Here is a 27,669-nt window from a genome sequence, read left to right on the forward strand (position 1 = left end):
CTGGAAACTTACATACTTTGCACGAGTTGTCCTATTTTAATTCAATGGGACTACATGTGTGTAAAGTTGCATGCATACTTGCTGGATCAGGCCCTTAATAGCTAGACAACAGACAAATAATACTGAAGGCAATGTAAGATACACATCTTACTAGCTACTTCCTTCTCTCCTTATGACATGTGACCTGACCATCCTTGCCCTGCTTTTCTCTCCAATAAGTTAATACGGAAGTCTTAACTTTGTTGACCACAAAATCTCTTTTTTTTTTTTTTTTTAAACATAGGAAACAATCAAATGGCTAGATCCTAATTAACTGTAGCCAGGATCATGGCCAAAGCAGTTGGCCATGTAAGGGTAATTCTTGTTCAAGCTTCTGAAGGCGGAAAGATGGTATTTACAGTTGTCTCATAAAGGCACGTCCACAGCAAGCTACCAATTATTTTGCCATTGTTAGAAATGAATCTGAAAAGGATTTACACTAAACTGAGCATCAAGATTTCCTGGGAATTTCTAGTTCAAAATCAAGCTGATTGATGAGGAATGTATAGTTAAAGTGACACTCCCAAGTAGTGATTTGGTGGGGGGAGGGGAGTTGGGTTTTTTTAAATTCTCTACTACTGGTGCTTGACAGCATCTCTCTGTTTTCTCTTTTCTTGGTCATCCTTTTTTTTTTTTTTTTTTTGTCAAGTTTCCATTGTACTGAGTGTGGGAGTTTTAAAACAAAAGGCAGCCACGCTTGCTGCTGTTTTGTTTACTTGTCTGCTTGTGCACTAGCATGTAATTTATCACTACTGTGTACAGCTCTGAAAAACCTAGTCAAGCACTAGTGTGCTGCTGTAGACATGCTATTTTTAGCTCTCCTCCTCTATATAAAGGCACAGTGTTAATTATCTCCAGTTTTGAGAAGAGCATGGGTGAGATGCTCCAATTCCATCTGGATCCGACTGGATTTTTTTATTTTACATCTTTCAGTCTGATTTTGCACTGTCACATGCAAAGACAGGTCCAATCAACATGATGGAGACAGTCTCCTCAAAAATTTATCAATCAAAAGGGTCCAATTTGAGGCCTTGCTAGTGACCTCTATTGACTCATTTGGTCCAGTTTTTATTATAATTATTTTCTGAAAAATTTGTGTAGCTTCACAGATACCTTTTAACAGATGCTGTGTATGCTAATGAATAAAATATTTGACTACTGTGGAATTATAGGAAATACCCTACGAGACCATTGTACATACTGAAATTTGGAATGATGGCTCTAATTTCTTGTCAACAGACGAGTGTAATGAAAAATGATCTGCAAGCTGCCTTCCCCTCTCTCCCCCCAATTTTTTTCCCCTACTACTTGCATTATGCGTCTTTCCTGGGAGAGACTATGAACAACTGGACAACTAGTAGGTTTATGATAGTAACCAAACAAGTGCAATTTGATTGAAGAAAGAAGCAATTTTTTTATTGACTGTTTAAAACTTTTGTGTTCATTTTTGTAAATCCCTATTTAACTCAAATGCCTGCCAACCAGAAGAGCTCTTTTGCTAAAGGTTCAATAGCCCTTTAATGAAGGACTGAAAGCTTCCAATCCATATCTTAGTCTTCCAAAGGAGATCTACAGCAAAACAGGGAAAATAGAGACCATCATGTTCTTGATGTTTTTGAACTGTTTTAAAAAAAGAAAAGAGCAAAAAGAAAAAAACCCTGTCAGGCTGCCTTTATACATCAGAAAGAACAAAAATAGGTCCCAAATCCACGTCTTGTTTTGTTTTTTTGCTCGTCATGTCACTTTTTAAAAGAAAGAGGCACTCACCAGATTGTAAATTGGTCAAATTTTTATGTAAAGTGATTATTTTTTAAGTCTCAAGTGTACTATCTGGATTTTTACTATCCATGCCAGTAACTTACAGCACCTAATGTGAGATTTTCCCCTTTCTATTTCCTGTTGTTTGCTGCTTTGGACTGTGAATATAAATGCTTCTCCTACTCGCACCCCCTCAATCACACACACAATTATGCACTTGTTAGAATAATTGACAATAATATATTATGATAGACTGAACATTTTTTCATAATTAGAATGATCTTTTATAAACTAGTTTTAAACCCCTCAATCTGAAAACTTTCCAATTTCACCAATGAAGTGATTCATTGTTTTCAAGTGCAGTTCTGAATGATATGCCATTTCATATATAGGTATTAATGAAAATGTTACCAACATAAACCAGATTGGCCCTAGCCAATAGTTTTAAATGAAATGTAACAGATGAGTACATCTTGTGCTGACTCAGTGAATGGGGTGAATATCAGCCGACCTGAATCAAAATATTTTTATATTAAATGTAACCATGTAGGGTGGTGTGTTGGTTGGTAGCTTCTCACCTTTCAAAGATGCTGATTCTAATCACTCCCTCTTAGTCACTGATAACCCAATCATGGTACAATGGTTAAGTGAGTTCTGAGATGACTGTTATTCACCACCAGCCAGCTGTCACGGCTGGCAGCATTTGTTCAGAGAAACATGTCAAGTTTATTTAAAATTTATGGCTGCATTTTCAAGAGCTTATGAATAAAATGCAATTATGCAGCTACTTCAACTCACAAACCATTTATCCTGAAAAATTGTTAAATAGATTTCATTTGAAACCTCTGGGATAAATCTTTGTTACGAAATTGTTCGATTTAGCAAGAGAAAATGTAAATGAGTTCTGGCTCACAGTTTGCATTGATCTGTAAGATACATTACTTAGCACTTGCCCTTACAAGAGCTGAGCTAATACATTTTTAAAATGTAACAAATGCCGGTTGTCCCTAAATATGAACTCTATATTCTCCAGGTGTAATAATAAACCAGTTCCAGAAGCAGTGAGCTGCTCACCATGAGCAATATGAGCACAATTTCTTGTTTAGACAGTGGAAGGGGGTCTGCTGTCAGTTTTGAGTTCAGATGTTTTGTGTTTTTATCCTCATGCAATCCAAAACTCTGATTCAATTGGGACCTATGACACTTCAAGTGATACAGAAAGCTGCTGAGCTGACAAGTGCACAGCGCTCCAGTCACTACTCTGGCTCTCTATCGATCATTGGTCCTGTTTTTGAACTTCAAAGCTCACCAGCAGGTTAGTTAAGTACCATGGTGATAGAAATCTGAAAGCCCTCTCTATCATATAGCTTCCACTAGTGGAACTGCACTGCTGGCATATTATGTGCCCCTTTTATCCAGTGCAGCCACTGCCTGGGAGTTGCGGGTGCTCGGAAGTTGTCAAGATCAGGCCCCTAAATACTTTAATGCTCACTTTAAATAGGAAGTTTTCTAAAACAAGAAATCTATTTTGGGACAAGCTGTACTGGCAATGAGCCAGGAGAGCATGCAGAGAGTGTTCTTACAACTGGATTTATCTGTACTTGGGATCTTTAATTGTGTATCTAGTACAAAAATGAGTACACTGTAGGTCCTAGAGAACAGACCCATTTGATTCCACAGTGAAGTTTGAGAAAAATCTTCTCATTAAAGTGTATAATTGTAACTTCAGTGAATGCTAATCACTTTGAAAAGATCTTCTGCACAGGCTTAGCTGAGTAGGTCTTAATCAGTTTGTGGTGCAAGGCTGGATGTTAAAGTTGTTGGTGACTGAAAAGTCCTCAAGTTCTGGAATACAGGGGTCGTAATTATCCTGCCCAACCCACCAGTGGGAGTGGGTGATTTACATAGGCCCTCTCTCAACCATGAGATCTAGCAATCAGTGGGGTGGGGGGGGCGGCACAACCAATTACTTCCAAGAACTCTCATGAGAATAAGAATTGGTTAAGATCATAAGCCAGATTCACTCAAGCTATGCTCCCTTGATAATGTACTCCCTTCATATTTCTACCGGGTGGGGAGAAGCTTTAGTTTCTCCCCAGGGTTCCACAAGAGCCCTGCCAGCAGAGACTGCTGATGCATGACTCCAGCTCTGTGCTCTGCCCCTTCCTCTTTCAGCCCCAAAGATGAAAGAGTTGAAAAGTGATAAGCAACTAAAATCAGGGTGTTCAAAGTGGCAATCAATGCTTTCCTTCCCCTCCCGTACTACAGTTTACCTTAAACTCCAGGATGTTGAGATGTAATTGTGTGTATGTTGCTCTGACGAGAAGCACTTATAGGAATGTATTGCATTACAGACCATGCTATATTGTATTCTATGAGTGTAATATTCAGCCCTTGTACAAATGAGCTCCAGTAGCTAAAATTTCAGGGATTTAAAAACAATTGTTTCTGGCTTACATCAAGAAAATTATCCTTAAATATGCGAAGAAGATTGTAAACTGATGTCCTGCCATCTTCCTCAGTTAATGCTGAGAGGTACTGAGGACTGGTAACCCTGAAACCTAAAGCTATTTGAAGGGATGCACTACATTCATTTTGCTTCTGTGTTTTCCCACGTGCATAATCAGATAATTGGTCCTTAATCTATGTATCAGGAAAAAATGACAAATGTATAGAAATTGTATTTTTCTCTCTCTTCCCACCCTTCATATTGCACTTAGATTGTGAATTCTCTATGGCTGACACCGTATCTTCCCATGTATTAATACAGCACCTAGCGCATGGGGGAACACTGATGCTGAGTGGGATTTTCTGGGTGCTAGTGTAATATAACTATACTTTATTGATATTACTTTCGTAAACATTTAAAAATATATAGTTGCACTCAAGAACTCGATCTCCTGGTATGCTTGTATTGATCCAATTCTTTTAAAAGTTACACAAATAGTCTGTAAAAGATGTCAGCAGGCAGAGGGATAAAACTTGATTTTTCTACAATACAGGTGGATTCAACTGTCACAAGTGCTATTTCATATCACTTCTGTCTCTCATACCATTAAAAATATTTTAACTTGACAAAAATCAAGATAAAGTAAGATTGCTTAACAGGACTCACTCATAATGAGAAGTATGAATTTAAGAAATTACTGTTTGTCAGTGTGAGTGTACTTCTGCTTTGGCATAGCAGATACAGATTTTAACTTTTGGCAATGAAAAGTCTTACCCGTTACTACGTTTTTTCTGTAGAGTTTCTTTTTGGTCCTTGATTGTTTATGTTTTAAACTGTCCTTATCAGGGAAAGGACTGGTTATAGCTGTACTTGGTGGCAGTAGCTTTGGGGAAGTCAATTTAAGAGTTGATTGAGTTCTTGGTGCCGCCACACAGCATGAGGAAGACCTCCGCAAGAGCATGTTAGAGTTTAAAATGACGGGGGTTTTAGAGCTTTTAAAGGCATCACAAGATGCTCTAAGCTGCTTTGTGGATGAACTTCTAATGGAGGATGTTCCAGCACTCCATTTGCAATGATGACAGTACTCCCAAGTACATTTTGAACTGTTCCACTCATGCGTGCAGCAGCCAGAATGGGTGGATTTATTTTTCTCTTGATAGTCTCGATTAAAAGGTGTCTGAAGACATAAAGGGTCAGACAGTCTTGACTGCTTCAACTGATGCATGGATTTTGTGGAACTGGGTCGACTGCCAAGCATCATACTGGAAGATGTTGTCAGGTCTCTTGTCTTCTCTTTTAATATAGTCAAGTGCTGCATTCTTTCAATTTCCAGCAAACGAGATATTAATTTCACAACAGAGCTTTCTGGTGGTGGATTAAAGACTTCCTTCCAGTCATCCCATTTTGATAAGGCCAACTTTTGTAAGTCCAGGTTATTGAAAGGTGGTGGGAGAAAATCAGGGTATGGAAACACTTCATTTTGGTGCTTAGAGGAAGCTTTTTCAATGTTTTCTATAGTTTCTGGTCTTAAGTTCAGATCCATATATTTGAAATAATTAAGCAAAACATCATTCGCTTTTTCACTCTCAGAAACATCACCTTCCTTTGTTAAAAGACTGTTCTCAACACGGCTGTTTCGCAACTTCAAATTCCATTTGGACATACAGAAAGTGTCATCACTACTACTTTCTGTAGCAGGATAGGAGTCAGAAGCTGTGGTTTCATTTCTGGCCTTGAAAAAATCCCCATCTCCATTTGTCCAATAGATTCCTAATGGCAACTGCCGAGGTCCCCGGTGAGACACTGTGTGATAGCTGTTCATATGGGTCCCGACCAATGCGGGATTAACAGTAAAGAAGTTTAAAGAATTACCATGTGAACTGGAAAGTTTTTCCACTAGAGGCTTATTGGAGTCTCTGGAGGGGGGGAAAAAAAAAAGAAAATGTAATGTAGTTTTACTTGGGGAGGTGGTAGGATAAAATGCATTTATGGGAGCCAGGATTTACCCTATATTTTAAGGGGGCAGCTGTTCATGTTACATATTACAAGGAAAATAATGACTGTTCAATTTATATTGAAAAGCTAAAATATAGCTTTGGCTCAATCATACAGCAACCACTTTTTAGGGAAATATTCAGATGGGATTTAATGCTTTCTGCATACCAAGGGCCAACTCCTGCTTGCCTTGCTCATGTAAATAGTCCTACTGTTCTTGGCATAAAACTATTCTCCATTCATTAAAATATCAAAAAGTGCATCTTCATGTTGTTCTCCCTTCCTGAGTCGCAGCCTTTCTACTCTTCTTCTTCCAGATGGACTTTAAGGCCAAATATTCAACCAGTCACCTGTCGCTCTGCTGTATTGTTATGGAAATGTAATATTAATTTGACAAGACTCTTATTTTAGTGTGTACATCTAAGGGGAATGTTTGACTCAAAAGCCCTACCAGCATCATACATTCAGACCCAAGTATTGAAATTGACCTCAAAAGAACAGCTCTCTAAATTTTTCAAGATCCAAGCAAACATGCATAAAAGGGAAGAATTACCAGCTTGTGTTCCTAGGATGGTGAGGGGGGAGAAACTTTGCACTATTCTTGTTAGTGTAGAATTACAACTTAGTGCACAGTTTGTTTTTCAGATCAGCTGTAAAACTGAAAAAACTATAACAAAAATATAGTAAAAGCAGCAAAGAGTCCTGTGGCACCTTATAAACTAACAGACGTTTAGGAGCATGAGCTTTCGTGGGTGAATACCCACTTCCTCGGATGCATGTAGTGGAAATCTCCAGGGGCAAGTATATTATATATATATATGCATGCAAGCAAGAAGCAGGCTAGAGATAATGAGGTTAGTTCAATCAGGGAGGATGAGGCCCTCTTCTAGCAGCTGAGGTGTGAAAACCAAGGGAGGAGAAACTGGTTTTGTAGTTGGCAAGCCATTCACGGTCTTTGTTTAATCCTGAGCTGATGGTGTCAAATTTGCAGATGAACTGAAGCTCAGCAGTTTCTCTTTGAAGTCTGGTCCTGAAGTTTTTTTGCTGCAGGATGGCCACCTCAAGATCTGCTATGGTATGGCCTGGGAGGTTGAAGTGTTCTCCTACAGGTTTTTGTATATTGCCATTCCTAATATCTGATTTGTGTCCATTTATCCTTTTCCGTAGAGACTGTCCAGTTTGGCCGATGTACACAGCAGAGGGGCATTGCTGGCATATGATGGCGTATATTACATTGGTGGACGTGCAGGTGAATGAACCGGTGATGGTGTGGCTGATCTGGTTAGGTCCTGTGATGGTGTCGCTGGTGTCGATACGTGGGCAGAGTTGGGCTCGAGGTTTGTTGCATGGATTAGTTCCCGAGTTAGAGTTACTATGGTGCGGTGTGCAGTTACTGGTGAGAATATGCTTCAGGTTGGTCTGTGGGCGAGGACAGGCCTGCCACCCAAGGCCTGTGAAAGTGTGGGATCATTGTCCAGGACGGGTTGTAGATCCCTAATGATGCATTGGAGGGGTTTTAGCTGGGGACTGTATGTGATGACCAGTGGAGTCCTGTTGGTTTCTTTCTTGGGTTTGTCTTGTACTGTAGTTTTGAGAAATGGGATTTGGTAGGTGTTGGTCTCTGTCTGAGGGGTTAGAGCAGATGCAGTTGTACCTCAGTGCTTGGCATTGCCTATACCGAAAACCTACTGACTGCTATGCCTACCTTCAGGCCTCCAGCTTCCATCCCGGGCACACCACACGATCCATTGTCTACAGCCAAGCACTGAGGTACAACTGCATCTGCTCTAACCCCTCAGACAGAGACCAACACCTACCAAATCCCATTTCTCAAAACTACAATACCCGCACGAGGGAGCCAGACATGTACCCAGAAGCCTCCTACTGCAAGACAAACCCAAGAAAGAAACCAACAGGACTCCACTGGTCATCACATACAGTCCCCAGCTAAAACCCCTCCAACGCATCATTAGGGATCTACAACCCATCCTGGACAATGATCCCACACTTTCATAGGCCTTGGGTGGCAGGCCAGTCCTCACCCACAGACCAAGTAACTGCACACCGCACCACAGTAACTCTAACTCAGGAACCAATCCATGCAACAAACCTCGATGCCAACTCTGCCCACATATCTACACCAGCGACACCATCACAGGACCTAACCAGATCAACCACATTATCACCGGTTCATTCACCTGCACATCCACCAATGTAATATGCCATCATATGCCAGCAATGCCCCTCTGCTGTGTACATCGGCCAAACTGGACAGTCTCTACGGAAAAGGATAAATGGACACAAATCAGATATTAGGAATGGCAATATACAAAAACCTGTAGGAGAACACTTCAACCTCCCAGGCCATACCATAGCAGATCTTGAGGTGGCCATCCTGCAGCAAAAAAACTTCAGGACCAGACTTCAAAGAGAAACTGCTGAGCTTCAGTTCATCTGCAAATTTGACACCATCAGCTCAGGATTAAACAAAGACTGAATGGCTTGCCAATTACAAAACCAGTTTCTCCTCCCTTGATTTTCACACCTCTGCTGCTAGAAGAGGGCCTCATCCTCCCTGATTGATCTAGCCTCATTATCTCTAGCCTGCTTCTTGCTTGCATATTTATATACTTGCCCCTGGAGATTTCCACTACATGCATCCGAGGAAGTGGGTATTCACTCACGAAAGCTCATGCTCCTAAACGTCTGTTAGTTTATAAGGTGCCACAGGACTCTTTGCTGCTTTTACAGACTCAGACTAACATGGCTACCCCTCTTGAAAAATATAGTAAGGTTCTCATCAGAACCCATGCAAAAAAATTATGTTTATCAACCACAATTAGTGGTCTTTAGTTCTGTTTCAACGAATGTCAGCTATACAGAAAATCTAATGTCATAGAGCACTTTTTTTATTTAATGTATCTATCTCAAAACAGTTTAGAAGAGGAGTTAAATATGATCTAAGATATTTAGAGTGCCAATCATAACTAGGGAGTGAAATTTATACTGTAATAACTGTAGGAAAATGGAACAGCCATTAGACATATATAATAGTGTAAAACATTCAGATATCTATCCCTGGCTTTGAGGTGGCACATTTTTCTCTATATTAGTTTAACTGTGAGGTGGGGGTAGCTCAGTGGTTTGAGCATTGGCCTGGGTTGTGAGTTCAATCCTTGAGGGGGCCACTTAGGGATCTGGGGCAAAAATCAGTACTTGGTCCTGCTAGTGAAGGCGGGGGGCTGGATTCAATGACCTTTCAAGGTCCCTCCCAGTTCTAGGAGATATACTTATCTCCAATAATTATTATTTTTATTTATTAACTGCAACATTGGTTGTAAGGTATTGTTATCTTGCAATAACCAATCAATATATACTTACCACAGCTTTATTAAAGATATCTCAAATTATACAGTGCTCTTTCAAAAAATACACACATACACACACACACACGCAGGAGTGCGAAATATTGGAACAAATTGCATCCCAACCAAACATCAATCAGGATGCGGGACAAATGCCTAAAAAATCGGGACAGTCCCGATTTTATCAGGATGTCCGGTCACCCTATTCTGAGGGGTGAGATACGTAAGTACTTCCAGTTCTTTGCACTATAAAGCAATGTGTTATGATTTGTTAATTGAATCAGTCAAGACTCAATGGAGAACCCATGAGAGAGAAATTATCTGTCACACATCCCCATTTCCATATTTCACAAGTCAGAAGCCTGTCTAATTACACATGCAGTCCTGCGAATGTAAGACTCACAATAAAGATGTTATGAGTAGGATGAACCAGAGGACCTTGTTTATAGATAGAAAAATTATCTGAGCATTCAAAGTGCTCCATTTTCATTGAAATGTAGAGGGGAAAGTACAATGTCACTTTAAGTGGAAGGGGCACATACCAGCATGGAAAGCCACTCAGATTTGCTCTAGTCAAACACACTGCACTGGGAGGGAGAAGTAGAAAGGGGAAGATGACAAACAGGAACAAAAAATGTACATCTATACTGTAGTACCATTATATAGGACCCATCACCCTGACTAACTCAGGGTAAAAGGTCTAAAAATTAACAGTGCATTGAAGCCTTTTGCCCAAAACAGCTGACATATAATTTGAAGAAACACTTTGGTGCATGATTACTTTGCATCTTGCTAACTCAAATGAATGAATGGGAACTATGTCTGAGAAACTGAATCTGCTACACAGCAGAACTAAAACTAAATGGAGGAAAAAGATGAAAAATAAGTTTATCCTTATTAGTGACACAAACTCCTCAAAACAAAGTGCTCCAAGAAAAGCAGCTTGAGACACTCAAAGTCAGTAACAGTGAGCAATTTACTGTGTAAGGGGTCTCAGGCACTAAGGAGATAGAAGTCTGGCCTGGTTTTATGACTAATTTTAGCCCCAAGCTCCTTAAATCAAATGTCCAGGAAAAGCCTATATATTTCGAGAGGAGCTACAAAATTACTAATGAGGAGAGCTTGGCAAGTTAAGAATGAAGAAACATACCAGCTAGGGTAAAGATACTGGTATGCAACTGGAAAGAATTCTAAAAGCAGCAAGAGATTTTAAGGCAAATTTTAAGCTGACTTACACCCAATGAAGTGGGTTTTAGCCCACAAAAGCTTATGCCCAAATATGTGTTAGTCTCTAAGGTGCCACAAGTACTCCTCGTTCTTTTTACACCCAATGAAATTCAAGGGAGTTGGACAAGAGTGTAAGATGTCTCAGAATTTGGCTCCTAGCTGCAATGGAAATAGAATATTACTTCCCTTTTGTAATGCACTGTGTAAGCCAGTGTGCCTCAATTCTGTTCCATGAACTGCAGTTTGTCTGCAGCTGGTGATGGCTCTCCTTGTTTGCAGCTACTACATTTCATTGGACAGTTACATTCAAATTAAATACCAACCTCATATTACTTTTTATGGAAGCAATTGCAGTAGCTGTTCCTGAAATGATCTGCGAAGAGAAGTGTTAGTGAAATTCTCTCTCTATTAAGATGTGATCTTTGAGAAGACAATACTCATGACTAGGTGCCATCTATTCATTGGCAGAGTACTGAACAACCCTGCCCAGGGGACATCATCTCTCTGTGTCCTTGATCTAATGCTTTCCATGGAGCTCAGGAGAGGGGGAGGGATTCTCAGGATTTATTAAGTGGGAAGGAAGTGGAGGAACAAGGAGAGGGAAATAAGTGGCAACGGCATTTTCCGCAGCTAAAAGAGGCAAATGAAAAAGAGAGAAGGCACATACAGCAGCATCAGAGCTCTCACGTTCTTTCTATACACAGTAGCATTCCTTCTTTCCTGCTTGTGGGTGGATTAGTGTGAAATACACTTCACACTAACTCGCTAAAGGCCATGCATGCTCTATTAGGTTTTACCAAATGAAGATAATTGCTATTAAAATATTTTCTAGTAATTGTGAAAATAAAGCGAATATTTTAATAGCAATTACAGTACTTGTGGGGGGATCTGAGTTCAGCAAAAGCATTACTGGAAAATAAAAGAAAATATTCTTTTAGCCCTCATTAGTACTGCAGAAGAGGAAAATAAAGATCTGCCAGTAATTCAGCAGACAGTTTATTTGCTACACACTAGACCAGGGGTCAGCAACCTTTCAGAAGTGGCATGCTGAGTCTTCATTTATTCACTTTAATTTAAGGTTTTGCGTGCCGGTAATACATTTTAACGTTTTTAGAAGGTCTCTCTCTAGAAGTCTATAAACTATTGTATCTAAAGTAAACAAGTTTTTTAAAATGTTTAAGAAGCTTCATTTAAAATTAAATTAATCTGCAGATCTTATCAGTTTAGTGCAGTGGTTCTTAACCTGGAGTGCACGCACCCCTGGGGGCAGGGCTAGTGCAAGGATATTTTGCACCCTAGGCACAACTTCCACCTTGCGCCTCCCCCGCCCCTCCATACACCAGTTCATTGAGGGGCAAATCCCAATGAGCCTTTATAGACCCCAGGGGCCAGCCATGCCCAGGGGCTGCTCCCCAGATCAGGTTCCACCCTCCCCACACCCTGAACTCCCCTGGAGGGTGCACAGCCCCCCCACGAGCCCTCCCCTCCCCACCCCAGTGGCCCCCTCCCCGAATCCACTCACTGGCTTTGCCGGGCTTGGGCCGCTGCAGCACCTCGGCAGGGAGGAGCCGCCTTCCGGAGGCACCGGAGAGCCAGAGCGTCCCGCTTGCGGCAGCAGCGAGCCCCAGCCATGGAGGAGCCGGCGCAGTCCAGAGGGGCAGCAGCCCTGCAAAGGTGGTGGTGTCACTAGCGGGGAGCAGCTGTGAGCCCCCTGCCCTTCCTGTCCAGGCTGCGGCCCAGCCAGGGCCGACTTTAGGAAGTGCGGGGCCCAATTTGAACAGTTTCGACGGGGCCCCAGCAGGGATGACTAAAAACAAACAAACAAAACAAAAAACCACATGTAAAAGAACATGTGGGGCTTGTATTCACTGGGCGGTGCGCCAAGTCTTCAGCTGCTCTTCGGCGGTGGGTCCTTCATTCGCTCCAGGTCCTAGGCAGCACTGAAGGACCTACCGGCGAAGTGCCACTGAAGACCCAGAGCAAGCGAAGGACCCACTGCCGAAGACCCGGAGCACTGCCAGGTGAGTAAAAACTAAAAAGGCGCCTCTAGCCAGGGAAGGGAGTCTCACTAGGCACGGGGCCCCCTTAGGCGTGGGGTCCGATTCGGGGGAATTGGTGGAATAGGCCTAAAGCCGGCCCTGGGCCCGGCGCCCCCAGAAGGCTCCTGCAGGCTGCAGTGGATGTATGCGGGCACCAGCCCCCGTGCACCCCTCGCCTAGGATTACCATATTTCAACAATCAAAAAGAGGGGAAAGCCCTGCCCAAGCCCCGCCCTCATCCACTCCCTCCCACTTCACACTCCAACTGCCCCGTCAGAACCCCCAATCCCTCTCGCTCCTTGTCCCCTGACTGCCCCTTCCTGGGACCCTGCCCCTAATTGCCCCCCAGAACCCCATCCCCTATCTAAGCCTCCCTGCTCCTTGTCCCGACAGCCCCTCTAGGACCCTACCCCCTACCTGTCCCCTGACTGCCCCAACCCTTATCCACACCCCCATCCCCAGACAGACCCCCGGGGCTCCCACGCCCCATCCAACCACTCCCTGCCCCCTGACAGGACCCTCCTCCTGCTCCCTGCCTGCGGCCCGGGAACTCCCCTTACCATGCCTATGCCCGTCAGACACTGGCTCCATGTGGAGGCAAAACTCCACGTGGAGTGCTGAGGCAGCGGGAGGGATGGAACTGTGAGAGAGGCAGCGGCTCATGCTTCCGGTCACCGCAGAACCCGAGCACAGTGAGAGGAGAGCTGGGAGGGCATGGCTGCCCGGGCTGTGGCCCAGTGCCTCCCCTCCCGGGGGCTCCTGCAGCTGATGCAGCAGCAGGCTCAGGGCCCTATGCCCCGGCGGCTCACATCCCAGGAGCCGCAGAACCCGAGCATGGTGACGGGGGGAGCCACGGGGTGTGCCTGCTGCCGGTCTGGGGTCCCGGCCACCAGCCCCGCTCAGCCTCCTGCCGGCTGAGTGAATGGAACTGCAGGCCGGCAAGACGCTGCGTGAGGCCAGCAGCCAGGACCCTGCCCGGCAGCTGCGTGCCAGGCAAAATCGGCACACGTGCCGTAGGTTGCTGACCCCTGCACTAGACTGTGATGACACAGCAATGCTGATTAATTATTGAACCTACTGAAAAATGTATCAGGAGCTTTGCCTCCTCTTTACTCTTCCAACTGTTCATAATGTCAGATTACTGTAGCCTCAATTCCTGCCCCAGAAATTGGGGAATAGATCAGTCTAATAATAGTATACTGAGAAGAACTGATAAGTTTTCAACATATAGTCTAGCAGGAATTTAGCATGAGCATAGAGTTTAAGGTAAGATGGGACCATTAGATCAGATTCTTGTCTGACCGCCTATATATCATAGACCTTTAAATTTCACCCAGACACCCATATATTGGGCTCAGTAACTTGTTAGACTAAAACATTTCAATCCTCGAGACTAAACAGTTGTGTTACGTAGGCAGAAACCAGGTGGAACCAAGGTGCCACTGATGCTCAGTGCTCCTGCAATGGCAGAGTACTGATTATATGATATGCCCAGATGACCCCAGCAGGTGAACCATACCTCATTCTGCAGAGGAAGGCGAAAAACCCTCAAGGACCTTGCCAATGAGGCCTTCAGGAAAATTTCCTCTTGACCTCAGATCTAGTGATCAGTTTGATCCTGTGCATCTGAGCTAGACACACCAGCAAAGCATCTGAGAGAGGATTATCTGTACCACTTTAAGAGCACTGGTCCACCCTATCCACTGTTCTGGTTCCAGCTGTGGCAATCATCGATGCTTCAGAACAGGGATTGGCAACCTTTGGCATGCGGCCCACCAGGGTAAGCCCCCGAGCAGGCAGGGCCAGTTTGTTTACTTGCCACGTCCGCAGATTTCAATGATCGTGGCTCCCACTGGCTGCGGTTCATCATCTCAGGCCAATGGGGACTGCGGGAAGTGGTGGCCAGCACATCCCTTGGCCCGTGCCGCTTCTTGCGGCTCCCACTGGCCTGGGACAGCAAACCGCGGCTAGTGGGAGCCACGATCAGCCAAACCTGCAGATGCGGCAAGTAAACAAACCAGCCCAGCCCACCAGGGTCCTTACCCTGGCGGGCCGTGTGCCAGAGGTTGCCGATCTCTGCTTCAGAAAAAGTGGAAGGGAGGGAAGGTTCCAGAATACATCTGGTCAACTATGCACCAGGGGGAAAAAATCCTTCTGAAAAAGGTGGATTCAGAGATGTTATGTCCTGTCTGCACTATTACTGAACCTATGTTACCAAAAAACAAAACAAAACAAAAACACACACAACCCCACCACCTGTGATTATTACTATCATGGTTTCAACCATACTGTGGACAGGACATGAGTTATTTCTAGTATTTTAATATAATTTTAGACATTTTAATGTAAAAAGATTCTATAAGAAACTATTTTCTCTGAGTCAGTTGGTGCCTGTAGCACAATTTCTTCTGCTGCTTTTCCTTATACAAATGTTAGGCCCTGATCCTGCAATGACTTAAGAATGTGTCCCTTTTATTTACCTGAGTAGTCTCAGAGAGTAAGATTACATATATGCTTAAATCTTGGAGGATTAGAGCCTATAGTACCATATGAACAGTTTAAATAGCATGTTTCCTTTAGGTGTTCAAATATTAAATACAAAAAAAATCCATGTCACTCAAACTTGACTTTGTAGGCCTATCTGGGCGTAAGTTACTTGACATAAAATGGACATCATTTCATAATGATGGGACCTAAATTAGCTGTTGCTGTTCAAGAAGGATCTTGAAGTCATTGTGGACAGTTCTCTGAAAACATCCACTCAATGTGCAGCAGCAGTCAAAAAAGCGAACAGATTGTTAGGAACCAAGATACTAAAACAGTAAATATCATAATGCAAATCTATAAATCCATGGTATACCCACATGTTGAATACTGTGTGCAGATCTGGTCACCTCATCTCAAAAAAAATAATTTAGGATTGGAAAAAGGTACAGAGAAGAGCAACAAAAACGATTAAGCAGAAGAGAGTCCTGTGGCACCTTATAGACTAACAAACAGACATATAGGAGCATGAGCTTTCATGGGTGAATACCCACTTCGTCAGATGCACCCACAAAAGCTCATGCTCCTATAGACTAACAGACGTATAAGGTGCCACAGGACTCTTTTCTGCTTTTACAGATCCAGACTAACATGGCTACCTCTCTGAAAAATGATTAAGGGTATGGAACAGCTTCCATATTAGGAGAGATTAAAAAGACTGGGAGGTTTCAGCTTAGAAAACAGATGACTAATAGAGGATGAGATAGAGGCCTATAAAATGATGAATGGTGTGGAGAAAGTGAATAAGGAAGTATTATTGACCCTTTCACATAATACTAAGAACCCAGGATCTCCCAATGAAATTAGTAGGCAGCAGGTTTAAAATACACATAAGAAAGAACTTCTTCACACAATATAGTAAATCTGTAGAACTTGTTGTCAGGGGATATTGTGAAGGTCAAAACTATAACAGGGTTCAAAAAAGAATTAGATACGTTCATGGAGGATAGGTCCATCAATGGCTATTAGTAAATACGGTGAGGGATGCAACTCCATGCTCTGGATGCCCATTGCCTCTGACTGCAAGACGCTGAGAGTTAACAGGGGACGGATCACTCGATGATTGCTTGTTCTGTTCATTCTCTCTGAAGCACCTGGTATTGGCCACTGTCAGAAGACAGGATACTGGGCTAGATGGACCATTGGCCTGACCCAGTATAGCCATTCTTATGTTCTTAGTGGGAAGGTGAATGGAAGGTTAAGCTATACATAGGGGCTTAGCAAGCAGTATACAGAACTCGATATCTGTGCTAGCTAACACAAGCAGGAACACCCTGGTACTAGAGACAGCGGACAACATAAACTTGGAATGTAAAGATCAGATTATATATGACCAGCACAGCTACAGAGCATGCTGGATAGTAACCTGAAAAGTAACCAAGCCAATCATGAAAGGTATGATGTAATGTATAGTTAAGAATGCATGTGTTATTAGTGTTAGTAAAAATGCATAAAAGGTAAAGCTTTCTGTGTAACTTTGGATGTGTGGTACACCCTATACCTGCCCCCTGTGCTGAGTCTGATCACCTCAGCGTAGTTTTGCTGTATGCAAGATAAAGGAACCTGAGTACCAAGACCAGAGACTGAGTTACTGGGGAATGAGGTGGATGAGGTCTCAGGACAACCACAACAAACTTACGCTAAGCAACAGGGAAAAATAGGAAAGCAGAGTTCTTAAAGGCCAAAAGGAAAATGAGCCATATTAATTCTGGGTGTAAGAAGCCAAGATTATCTCTGAAGTCAATGCAAGTTGTACAAATTTAAAGCATTGCTGAATTTGGCCCACGTACATTAAAAGGTATAAAGAGAAGTTACTCACCCTGTGCAGTAACTGTAGTTCTTTGAGATGGGTCACCCATCAGAGCTCCACCTCAGGTGCACTGCAACTGGGTATTTTAGGTAGCAGTACTGTTCAGCCATGCAAGTGCTCTACTCCACCTCATGCTGTGCACTGTGGCTATATAGAACTTCGTAGGCAAACCACCCTCAGTTCCTTCTCTATAGCAAAACTTTGTAGCAGAGAAATCTGAAGAAAAGGGGAAGGAGGACATGGAATGGAGCTCCCATACGGGAACACAATGCAAAGAATTACAGTTACTGCACAGGGTGAGTAATCTCTCCTCCTTCAAGTAGTGTCCCTAGAGGTGCTCCACTTCAGGTGAGTACCGAGCTGTATCCTCAGGAAGGGGAGGGGCCTGCAGAATCTAATCCAAAACTGAAGACAGTACAGTAGTGCCAGATACAGCACCAGAAGCTGTGTCGTAATATTCAGAAAAGGTGTGTATGGCTCTACATATTTCAGTAATACAGTCAGATATTCACGGAGAGAATCTTTGCTTGGGCACTGGAGATCCATTAGATCTGTCCGCAATAGAGACAAAATATCTGGGAGATTTTCTAAATGGTTTATTCCTGTCCAAGTAAAGTTTAATTCCATTCTGACATCAAGGGTATGTAATACCACATCTGCCTAATTCAGGTGGGGTTTACAAAAGAAGCACCAACTGGATGTGGTTAGGAAACCACATTTGTCTTGGTACATCAGAACTACCAGAATAACTCTGGCCTTGTCTTTCCTTATCTTGATCAGCACCTTGGATATCAGAGGAGTTCGAGGAAATGCATATAACAGACCTGATATCCAATGAAGGAGAAAGGTATTTCCCAAGGAGTGGTGGCCCACTCTGCATCTTGAGCGGAACCATTGTCACGGCCAGATACAAGAGTGCCCGAGGTCTATCTGCAGAACTCCCCAACACTGAAATATGCAGTAGAATATAATGGGCTCTATCTCCCACTTGTGATCCTCAGAGAAACATCTGCTGGGGGTATCTGCAATGATGTTCTGAATGCCTAGAAGGTAAGCTTGCTGAGATGCTGATATGATTTCATATCACCAGCTCGAGTCTCATTGCTTTGGTGCAGAGGGAAGGTGATCTCACTCCCCCTTAACAACTGATATAAAACATGCGTGACCTATCATCTGTCATGATCTTTGCATATTTGCCCCAATCAATGGCATAAAATGGAGACGTGCATTCCTGACCACCATGAGTTCCATCGAGTTCATGTGACAATCACCTGCCTCAAGCAATGTAAGTGTTGAGATGCACCTCATCCCAACAGGGAGATATCTGTTATTACTGTTGTTAGAGATGGTTGAGTGAAGGGGACTCCTGTGCAAGTGTTCTTTCCACCAGCTGAGGCAGAGACTATCTGTACCTGATGATAACGGGGGGGGGGAGACACAATTTAAAGGTTGGGGGCAGGGCATGTGACTGCCCCCACATATTGCCTCTAGGAGGAACCTTCTGGTCCAGGGCAGCCAATCTCATCAGCTCCTGTGTGCCTGTGAGAGCCTGGCTGGGGAGGTGGTGGCGGCCCCCTCCTCTGCTCCCTGCCCAGGCCTGGTGGCTGGGGAATGGGGCTGAGTGAGCCAGAAACATGCTGGGGGGGAGGGGCACAGCCAGAGCCCCCCTTCTACCAGGCAGCCTGGCAGGGAACAGAGAGAGCAGGACTCTGCCACTTCCCCAGCTGGGCTCTCGTAGGCAGCCACCACGCTGCACAGAGGCATTGATTAGAGCCACCACCCTCACCCTGCAGGAGAAGTGGCTCCCTCCTGCCCCCTCCTCTCCCTGCCCAGGCTCAGCTACCAAGTGAGCCAGAAACATGCCACGCAGGAGATGGAGCATGAGAAGGACTGAGTCCCCCCTGCCCCAACAGGCAAACCAGAGCAATCCCTGCAAGGGCAGCTCAGCACTCACAGAAATCTGGGGGGGGATGTGACCCCACGTTCCCCACCATGCATTGCTTCTTGAGTTGAGGGACTTCTTCATGACAGTAGGAACCCAGAGTAGTTTGTTCAAGCTGCATTTGCTTGGCAAATAACTATTTCTGAGCCACCTGTGGAGGCAGAGCACATGCAACCTGACATGGTTTACCACAGAAGTCCCAGCTGCCAAATGCCCCAATAACTGGAGACAGTTTTTCACTTATGTCTGGGGGCTGATTTGGATAGTAGTGACTAAATTTGATAGGGTTGTAAACCTTGCATTGGGAAGTATGTTTTGGCAGCAAGTTCCTATGAACTTCCATCTTTGCATTGAGGTCAACGTGGACTTCTAAATTTTTAATTGCAGTCTCAGGCTGAAACTATGTCTACACTAGAGAGCTTACAGTGGCACAGCTGTACCGAAGCAGTTGCACCATTGTAAGATCTCCCGTGTAGCCACTTTATGCCAACAGGAGAGAGCTCTTCTGTCAACAAAATTAAACTAACTCCAATAAGCGGTGGTAGCTATGTTGGTGGGAGATGCTCTCCCACCAATATAGTGCTGTGCACACTACCACTTATGCCAGCATAATTTATGTTGCTGTGGGGGGAGGTGTTTTTTTCACATCCCTGTGCAACATAAGTTTTGCCAACAAAAGTGGTAGTGTAGACATGGCCTGAGAAATAGATCTATGGTTTTCTGAGTGGCCACTGAGGTTTCACTGTAGGAATGTCCCTTTTGCAGCCGATTGTCAAGCTATCGGAATAGTAGGATTCCTTCTCTGCAAAGATAAGCCACTACCACTGACAGAACCTTCAAAAACACTCTGGGAGCAGAAGAGAGACCAAATGGAAGCACTCTGTATTGAAAGTGGTTTTTGCCTAGAATGCAACATAAGAAACTTCTGTGAAAAAGGCAAATCACTATACGGAAATTTGTATCTTGTAGGTTGAGGGCCAAGAACCAGTCCTTTAGGGCCAATGATGGTGGTATTGCTGCATGTGTTATCAGTATGAACTTCTGTATCTTCATGAACCTGTGGAGGAGCCTTAGACTCAGAATGGGTCCCCACCTGCCTTTTTTTTTTTCAGAAACAGGAAGTACCTGGAATAAAACCCCTTTCCTCTGTGTTTTACAGTAACTGCTTCTGTGTTCTACTTCTATATTCAGGAGGGAGTCTATTTCCTGCTTTAGAAGGTACTTATGAAATGGGTCCCTGAAGGAGGATAGGGAAAAAGGGTGGGAGGGAGTAAGGGAAGTAAAGTGGATGGAACATCCTGCTCATCCGATCTCCACGAATCACTTGTCTAAAGTGATATACTCCCAAGCTTGTCAGAAGTGAGAAAGGGAGGAAGGCATGTGAACAGTTGCAGCTGGTAAGGAGAAGGGTGACTCAGAACCTCGACCACCCACCAAAATTGGTGTTTCAAAGATGAGGCTTGTGTGATCAATGCTCATGTAGCAGTCGGTCTCTTTATCTAGAACCTCTTCATATTTTGCATGTGTTCATAAGATCTTTGGGGGCTGGGGAATTGAGCAGGACAAGATCTCTGTGCTGTCTGGGATTTATTAAATTTATGGTCAGGTGTGTAAATTCCCAGAGACCACAAAGTGGCCCAGGAATCTTTTAATGTATGCAGAAACTTGTCTGTATTCTCCAAAAACATGTTTAAGCCATTGAAGGGAAGGTCTTCAACTGTATTCTGGACCTTCTTCAGAAATCCTGAGAGCTGAAGCCAGAAGGCCCTTCTGATGACCACCTCCATAGAAACATAGTTACTCGCTCTGTCAGTGGCATCAAGCAAGGCCTGCACAGATGTTCTGGCAAGAAGCTGACCCTCTGTAATGATCGTCTGAAACTAGCTCCTCTGCTGTAGTGGTAGATGCTCAATAAACAAAGTGAACTTTGAGTAACTGGTGTGATTATATTTCACCATCCACACCTGATAGTTAGCAGTTCTAAACTGCAGAGATATAAACAAATATGATTTGCAACCAATTAATTTGAGATACTTCTGAATTTTGTCATATGGTATTGATTTAGCATAGTGATGCCTTACACATTCATGTACAGCCTTGACAACCAGGGAGTTGGAAGAGGGATGAGAAAACAGAACCTCTGAATCTTTAGATGGAACATAATATTTCCTATCAGCCCGTTTACAGGTGGGCAATATTGTTGTTAGGGTATGCCAGATTACTTCTGCAGGCTACAGAAGAGCCTCATTAATAGGTAGTGCAAGTCAGGCAGATGATGCTGTGTGCAATATATCAAGCAGTTTATGTTTTAACTTCTTAGTCTCCTCAAGTGGAGTTTGTAAGGCATTCGCTGTCCTTTCAATGAAGTCCTGGAACTGTCTGAAGTCATCAGACAGGGATGGTGAGGCAGGCATAACTGCTTCATTGGGGATGAAGAAGAGAGGTTGGTTGGCAGGATGACTTTTGTCCACTTTCATTTCCTATTTCTCAAAGATATCTTCTTCTGGATCAGACCTTTTTGAGAGAGAGGAAGGGAGGGACTGTCTACCCTTATCATGGCAACAAGTGATGCTAAGGATCCTAGAGAATTATTGGTGGTATGCTGCCCATGGATCCCAGTATGGCCAATGAAGGGGGTCCACATGGTGTATGTGGAGGAACTCAAGCTCTCTTTCCTAGAGTCCTATTGAGAGGATTCTTGAGTCTTCCACTTAGAAGCTGTAGGGGAATGTTGCACCAAAATGATAGAGACAGTCAACTTACTCAGGAGACCAATGTACGGGGAGGGAAGGCAGTCCCCGGCCTGAGTGAGAAGCTGGACGGTGGACGCTCTCCATCATAAGGAAACACAATTTTATTTCCTGTTTTTTTCCAGGTCTCGATTTTAAGACCAGGCAAAAATTTCCTTGGGGAATCAATGCAATGCTATTCCCCACCCCCCCCAAAGTGTAACGGACCATACCAGGACTGCCTGTTGCTCATTAGGATAGCCTCCTGACAGAGAAGGTAATGTTTAAAACTCGGAGAGCCAGGCATAGCCACCCAGCAATCTAAAGTTGCCCTCAGGGAAAGACTGAAAGGATAATGGTCCTTACAACCATTTTTTTAACTAGAACAATAACTAAGATAAGTAAAACTATGAGAAAAAACTGCAATTGGACTAAGCTCAACTTGGACTCCATCTCAGGCCAAAGCAGTTGAGAAGGAACTAAGAGTTGTTCACCAGCACAGCTCTATATAACCACAGCGCAGAGCACAAAGCAGAGTAAAGAGCATGCATGGGCTGAACTGGCACTGCTATCTAAAAATCTCTGATCAAAGGTGCATGGGATGCATGTGCACCTGAAGTGGACCACCCATAGGGACACTACTTGCAGAAGAGCTGTCTGTTTTATTGGCGTTATGGTGTCTGGTTTATTTAGTGTTGCAGAACTTACTTACTTTTTATAATTAATTTAAAAAGGCCACAAGAGTTTGCATGGTTTAACAATTAAAAGTTCAATGGAGCCCCACACGTAAAGGTAAATATATAGGGAGTTGTCGGATGCCACTTACAACGCTTTTCAATTGACTGCCTATTTCGCCCCTACAGCACTTGTTTCGCCCTTATGAAATTTGATTTGCATGAAATTCGCTTGACATCACTTCCCGGTTGTATTATTCTGGTACGGAGGAGGAAGTAGTCACTTCTGATTGGCTTCAAGGCAGCAAGGGCACTTGTTGCCAGGTAGGATTGCTGCTTGTTTTTGATTGGCTGAGCCCAGGGATGGGTGCCAATCAGAACGTTTGAACAGTGATTGGCTGAGGCTCAGCTTGTGTGCTGTTCTCCCTGCCCTTCCCTGATTGCTAAAAGAGGAGAATGAAGGGGCTTCAGTTAGACAGGAAGGGAGTGGAGGGGTATTCTAGTATGAAAAAGGCTGAACTACTGCTATATATATTTGATGTTATTCCATTAACAGTAAAAACTGGAGCCTGACAGAGTGTATGAAGGACTTACTTGGGGGAGGGGAGGAGTCAATCAATTGCATACCAAGATGGCAAACAAATATCCTTTGGGTTTAATCATAGTGCAAAATAGTTGTGCACCAGAAGAGATTGAAGGCATTTACCAGAACAACAGAATTAATAACTCTTGTTACCTCACTTTTAATTAAAATACCTATGCATTAATTCATGAAACTCCTTTGAACTCTTTGTTATTGTCAGTTGAAGCAAACCTGGAAGGCCTTAGGAAGCATTCCAGTTGGGTCCCTTAATACAGCAAAAGCTATTGTCACGTTCATAGAATATCACGGTTGGAAGGGACCTTAGCAGGTCATCTAGTCCAACCCCCTGCTCAGAGCAGGACCAATCCCCAGACAGATTTCAGCTGACAATAAACCATCAGTATATAACTTCACGGAGTGTTAAATGCATATTTTAGGTTCAATTCTCTTGCTTGTTCAGAATGATTGGATAGCTTTTAACAAAACTCTTCAGTTTAACTAGATTTAGATGTTAAAAATATATATATTTTTACCTGTTCACAGTAGAATTGCTTTGATCATGTGTATATCTCCAGGAATGAAACATCCCTTCCTTGCTATTATTTTGACTGAGCTGCAATAAGTAGAAAGAATATCTATAAAAATACTATTGATATATTTTAGAATAAGCACCAAGAATGCAAAATGAAATAAATGGCATAATTAAAGTTATTTGACAAACAAATCCCACCTGTGTTCCAGTCCTATTTTCTGACAACCTAAGATCTGCCAGTTGTTCCACTGCTGTTGTGTAAGCATCCTGTAAAACAGAAGAGCAACTACAATATTTACTATCAAGTATCAGAGGGGTAGCCGTGTTAGTCTCGATCTGTAAAAGCAGCAAAGAATCCTGTGGCACCTTATAGACTAACAGACGTTTTGGAGCATGAGCTTTCGTGGGTGAATACAACGAAGTGGGTATTCACCCACGAAAGCTCATGCTCCAAAACGTCTGTTAATATTTACTATGTGTGAAGACACTTTTCAGGCATGATCACTTATTTATCTTGGATCTTTTGGTCCAAAAATTGTCCTCAGTTAAAACCATGCAACCCCATTTGCTTCAGTGAAGTTCCAAGTGTGCAATTAAGGGCTGAATTTAGCTTTCAATAAAACATTAAATTCACACAGCGATTTAAATGCTCATGAAAAGTGATGGCTTGAGAGGCCTGGAATCTCAAAGAAAGAGTACAGCACATGGGCAGGGCTTCTTTACATAGCAATGTTGTCCAGGAGGAATCACTTCTCTATAGGTGTTGGGGCTAATATTACTCCATATTAATAGTCTCCATGCTCATTCAATTTTTGACCTTTCTGTTGAGACTACCAGTTCAGACAAGGTGTGAAACCTGCAGACAGAGAGAGTCATGGATTGGCTGTGTCTCTGGGCTAATGTGATTTGTCACAGATGCTCAATTCTTATTAGAATGTACTGTTAGAGCACATGGAGGAGCAGCAACATGTGCACCTGGAGCAGCAGAAAGATTCCTGCTGTGGTAAACATGGCCTGCTGAGCTGCAACTCCTCAAGTCTGTTTTAGATGCGTCAGGCTATCCTCCTTAGGCAATAAATCAGCAGTGCTGCTAAACTCAATCCATGAGAATGAATGAGTTAGTCAACTTTCTATTGAGAGCCTCATTCTGTTACCATGTTGGGCTGATGGTACAGAGATGATGTCCTAACCCAGTGTCCCATCATCTGTGAACCTGGCCCCAAAACGGAGATGAGAGCAAGAGCAGACTGGGTCCTGTTGCCTTCTGCCATACTGGGACAAACGAGAAGATAGGAAAGGCTTTATTCAGATGGAAGAATTCACGCCCCGAGACCTTACTGTTGAATTCTGCAGAACTCTGAAGCTGATACTGACTTATTGCTCTAATTCAGAGCAAAGTGAAATTGGCCTGCTAAACCCAGGGTTGAGTGTTCAATCCTTGAGGCGGTGATTTAGGGATCTGGGGCAGAAATCTGTCTGGGGATTGGTCCTGCTCTGAGCAGGGGGTTGGACTAGATGACCTGCTAAGGTCCCTTCCAACCCTGATATTCTATGAACGTGACAATAGCTTTTGCTGTATTAAGGGATCCAACTGGAATGCTTCCCAGGGCCTTCCAGGTTTGCTTCAACTATCCTTGCTGCCATAGTAGTTGCTAATTATGGTAATGAGTTGTTTTATGTTTACGTATGTCTGTGTGCATGTGTGTTTAATTAAGAGCGCACATACACACACACACACACACACAACATGGGAACTTGACAAATTAATTTCACATAGGCTGCTGAACAGCCACTAAATGGATATTTCATCATTGTATCTAACAGAAAGGAAAATAATGTTCAACAATAAAAAAAAAAGGGTCTGTTCTCACCTGCATAAAGTAACTCCCCTTGAATGGAACAGAATATACAAATATGTAACAAAGATAGCATAGATTGCTATATTTACTCAAAAAATCTATATTTTGCAGGTTTAGATTCTGCAATCAAAATAGTCTTCCTCGTTGGTGAGGTGTAAAGTGCACTAAATGAGTTTTCACTTCTTAAAACTAAGTACATCTTATAGTTTAACCTCATGTAAATCAAAGAGGGAAACTATAACTCTTAAAGAAAACTTGGAATATGAATAAGTGATTGGCCAATTACTATGAGAAAGCTGTTCACAAATGCAGTTTCCTATCCATATCTTTATTTGAAAATTATTTTAAAATAAACCAATTTTTTCCTAGTAGAGCCATAATTTCATTTATGGCTTTTTAAGTAGTACAATAGTGGTTTAGTCCTTTTCAATATAAGTGTCTAATTAGTTTGATGGATTTTAAAAACCAGCATTTAGGTCCGAAACCTATTAAGTTAATTCCAGATAAATTTGATTTCAATCACTGTCAAAAGACTGATATTAATTCTGCTCTTACCTTGTGGAACTTGCTTGAAAGAACACCTGTAAAAGATCAACAGTTGGTTTGTGCTTACAGAAGTACACTAGAAAAATTTTCTCCATACAGAGTTTTGAATGGCTGGGATTCCTTACCTCCTCTGCCAGTCTTGTCTCCCAAGAGACAGTATTTATTTTCAGGAAGGTGGACATCATGTTCCAAATCACTGGTATGTATATTCTATAACAATATTTGAGTTTTAGTGAGTGCAAAAATACAGAAACTAAAAATATATGGTAACTATGACAATTTAGGTTTAATAACTTTATGAACTGGAGAGAGGAAATTGAGAATGGAAGAGCCGTGGGATAGAGAAATTATATGAAGTAAAAGTATATTGCCACTTGGCCTGCTGGGTGACCTTGGGCAAGTCTCTTCACCTCTCTGTGCCTCAGTTTCCTCATCTATAAAATGGGATAATATTGACCGCTGAAATAAAGTGCTGTGAGATCTACTGATGAAGAGTGATATATAAGATCTAGGTATTTATTAATTATTATTATTGTGTGCCAGAATAAGAAATACATTGAAAAGATAATATTGTGCATTCATACCATGCCTTTAATCTCAAAGTATCCTAAAGCAATTTACAAATCACAGGCCTGATCCTCTACGGGGCTTCATGTGGGCAGACCTTTTTCCCTTTGCAAAGTCCTATTAATCTGACTGGGGCTCCAGATGGAAGAGTGGGTATCTCTGTATAGGGTTCATTAGGGACTGGGGCTTTAGGATTGTGCATAAGTAACTGCATGCATGAGAATTACCACTGGCTTTTTCAGTAAGACTACTTGTGTGCATAATGTTATGTCCTTGTGTTTGTGGAACTCACTGTTTGGTAATATGTGTGTGTCTTCCTCTGCACCTGATCCACAGAAGTGCTAAGTGTCTTACAACCCCAGCTGCAGAGCCTGACCCTCGTTGTGACAGCCTGTAGCCACTCACGCTTTCCGTTTAGTAGGGGCATGTTTTAACCTTGAGTGGGGCGGTCAGGAGCCGGAGCAGAAGCAGCGAGGTGAAGAAGGGGATCCCAAGCAGTAACAACCACTGAAAGGGAGGGTGCAAGTAGGAAACGGGCACCACAGCCCCGGACTCCCAGCTCTAAGGCACGTGGCGACGTCCCTGCGCCCGTGACCCATCTTTGGTGCCCTCGAGGGTAGCGGTTTAAGTTGTATTTAGAATGACAAACAACCAGCTGCTGCCCGCCCCCCTCCGGACCAGCCCAGGCCAAGCGCACGTGGGGGCGACGGCTCCGCTCTGCCCCTGCAGCAGCGAGGCGGGGATCCTGTACCTGGCGGGGGTCGGAGAGGCTGGTGAGCGGGAGGCTGGTGCCATAGATGCCGCCTGTGAAGTCCCCTCTCTCCACAGCGCTGCAGCGCCGGCTCCTCCTGCCAAACCTGGGGGGAGAGAGCGCAGGGGCGTGAGGAGGGGGAAGCAGCCGCCCGCCGGGCCTGGGGTGGGAGCGGCCCCCTCCCCCGACCTACCCTCGGAAGCCTCCGCGTGTCTGTGTCGCGGCGGCTCCGGCCCCGCTCCCGGCCCGGTGCATCGGAC

The 27,669-nt window shown here is 43.5% G+C and overlaps 1 protein-coding gene across 1 annotated transcript; it reads right to left on the reverse strand.

Annotated features, from left to right (window-relative positions):
• Positions 1-246: 246 nt before the first annotated feature.
• Positions 247-27,669, reverse strand: FAM217A (family with sequence similarity 217 member A). Its single transcript, XM_030552324.1, has 7 exons — positions 27,603-27,669; positions 27,410-27,515; positions 26,217-26,301; positions 26,101-26,126; positions 23,885-23,953; positions 23,688-23,767; positions 247-6,162 (listed from the first exon to the last, which is right to left on the reverse strand). The coding sequence occupies exons 1-7, from the start codon at positions 27,662-27,664 to the stop codon at positions 4,941-4,943; spliced, it is 1,650 nt and encodes a 549-aa protein (XP_030408184.1). The 5' UTR covers positions 27,665-27,669; the 3' UTR covers positions 247-4,940.

The sequence above is a fragment of the Gopherus evgoodei genome, chromosome 2, assembly GCF_007399415.2.
Source record: "Gopherus evgoodei ecotype Sinaloan lineage chromosome 2, rGopEvg1_v1.p, whole genome shotgun sequence".
Taxonomy (NCBI): Eukaryota; Metazoa; Chordata; order Testudines; family Testudinidae; genus Gopherus; species Gopherus evgoodei.

Excerpts from the sequence above, each read along its gene's own strand:
- FAM217A (XM_030552324.1), bottom strand. The coding sequence starts at position 27,664 with ATGCACCGGGCCGGGAGCGGGGCCGGAGCCGCCGCGACACAGACACGC. Across the intron at positions 26,302-27,409 it reads GCCTCTCCGACCCCCGCCAG|AATATACATACCAGTGATTT; the intron begins GTACAGGATCCC and ends ATATTGTTATAG. Across the intron at positions 23,954-26,100 it reads TTTCAAGCAAGTTCCACAAG|GATGCTTACACAACAGCAGT; the intron begins GTAAGAGCAGAA and ends TCTGTTTTACAG.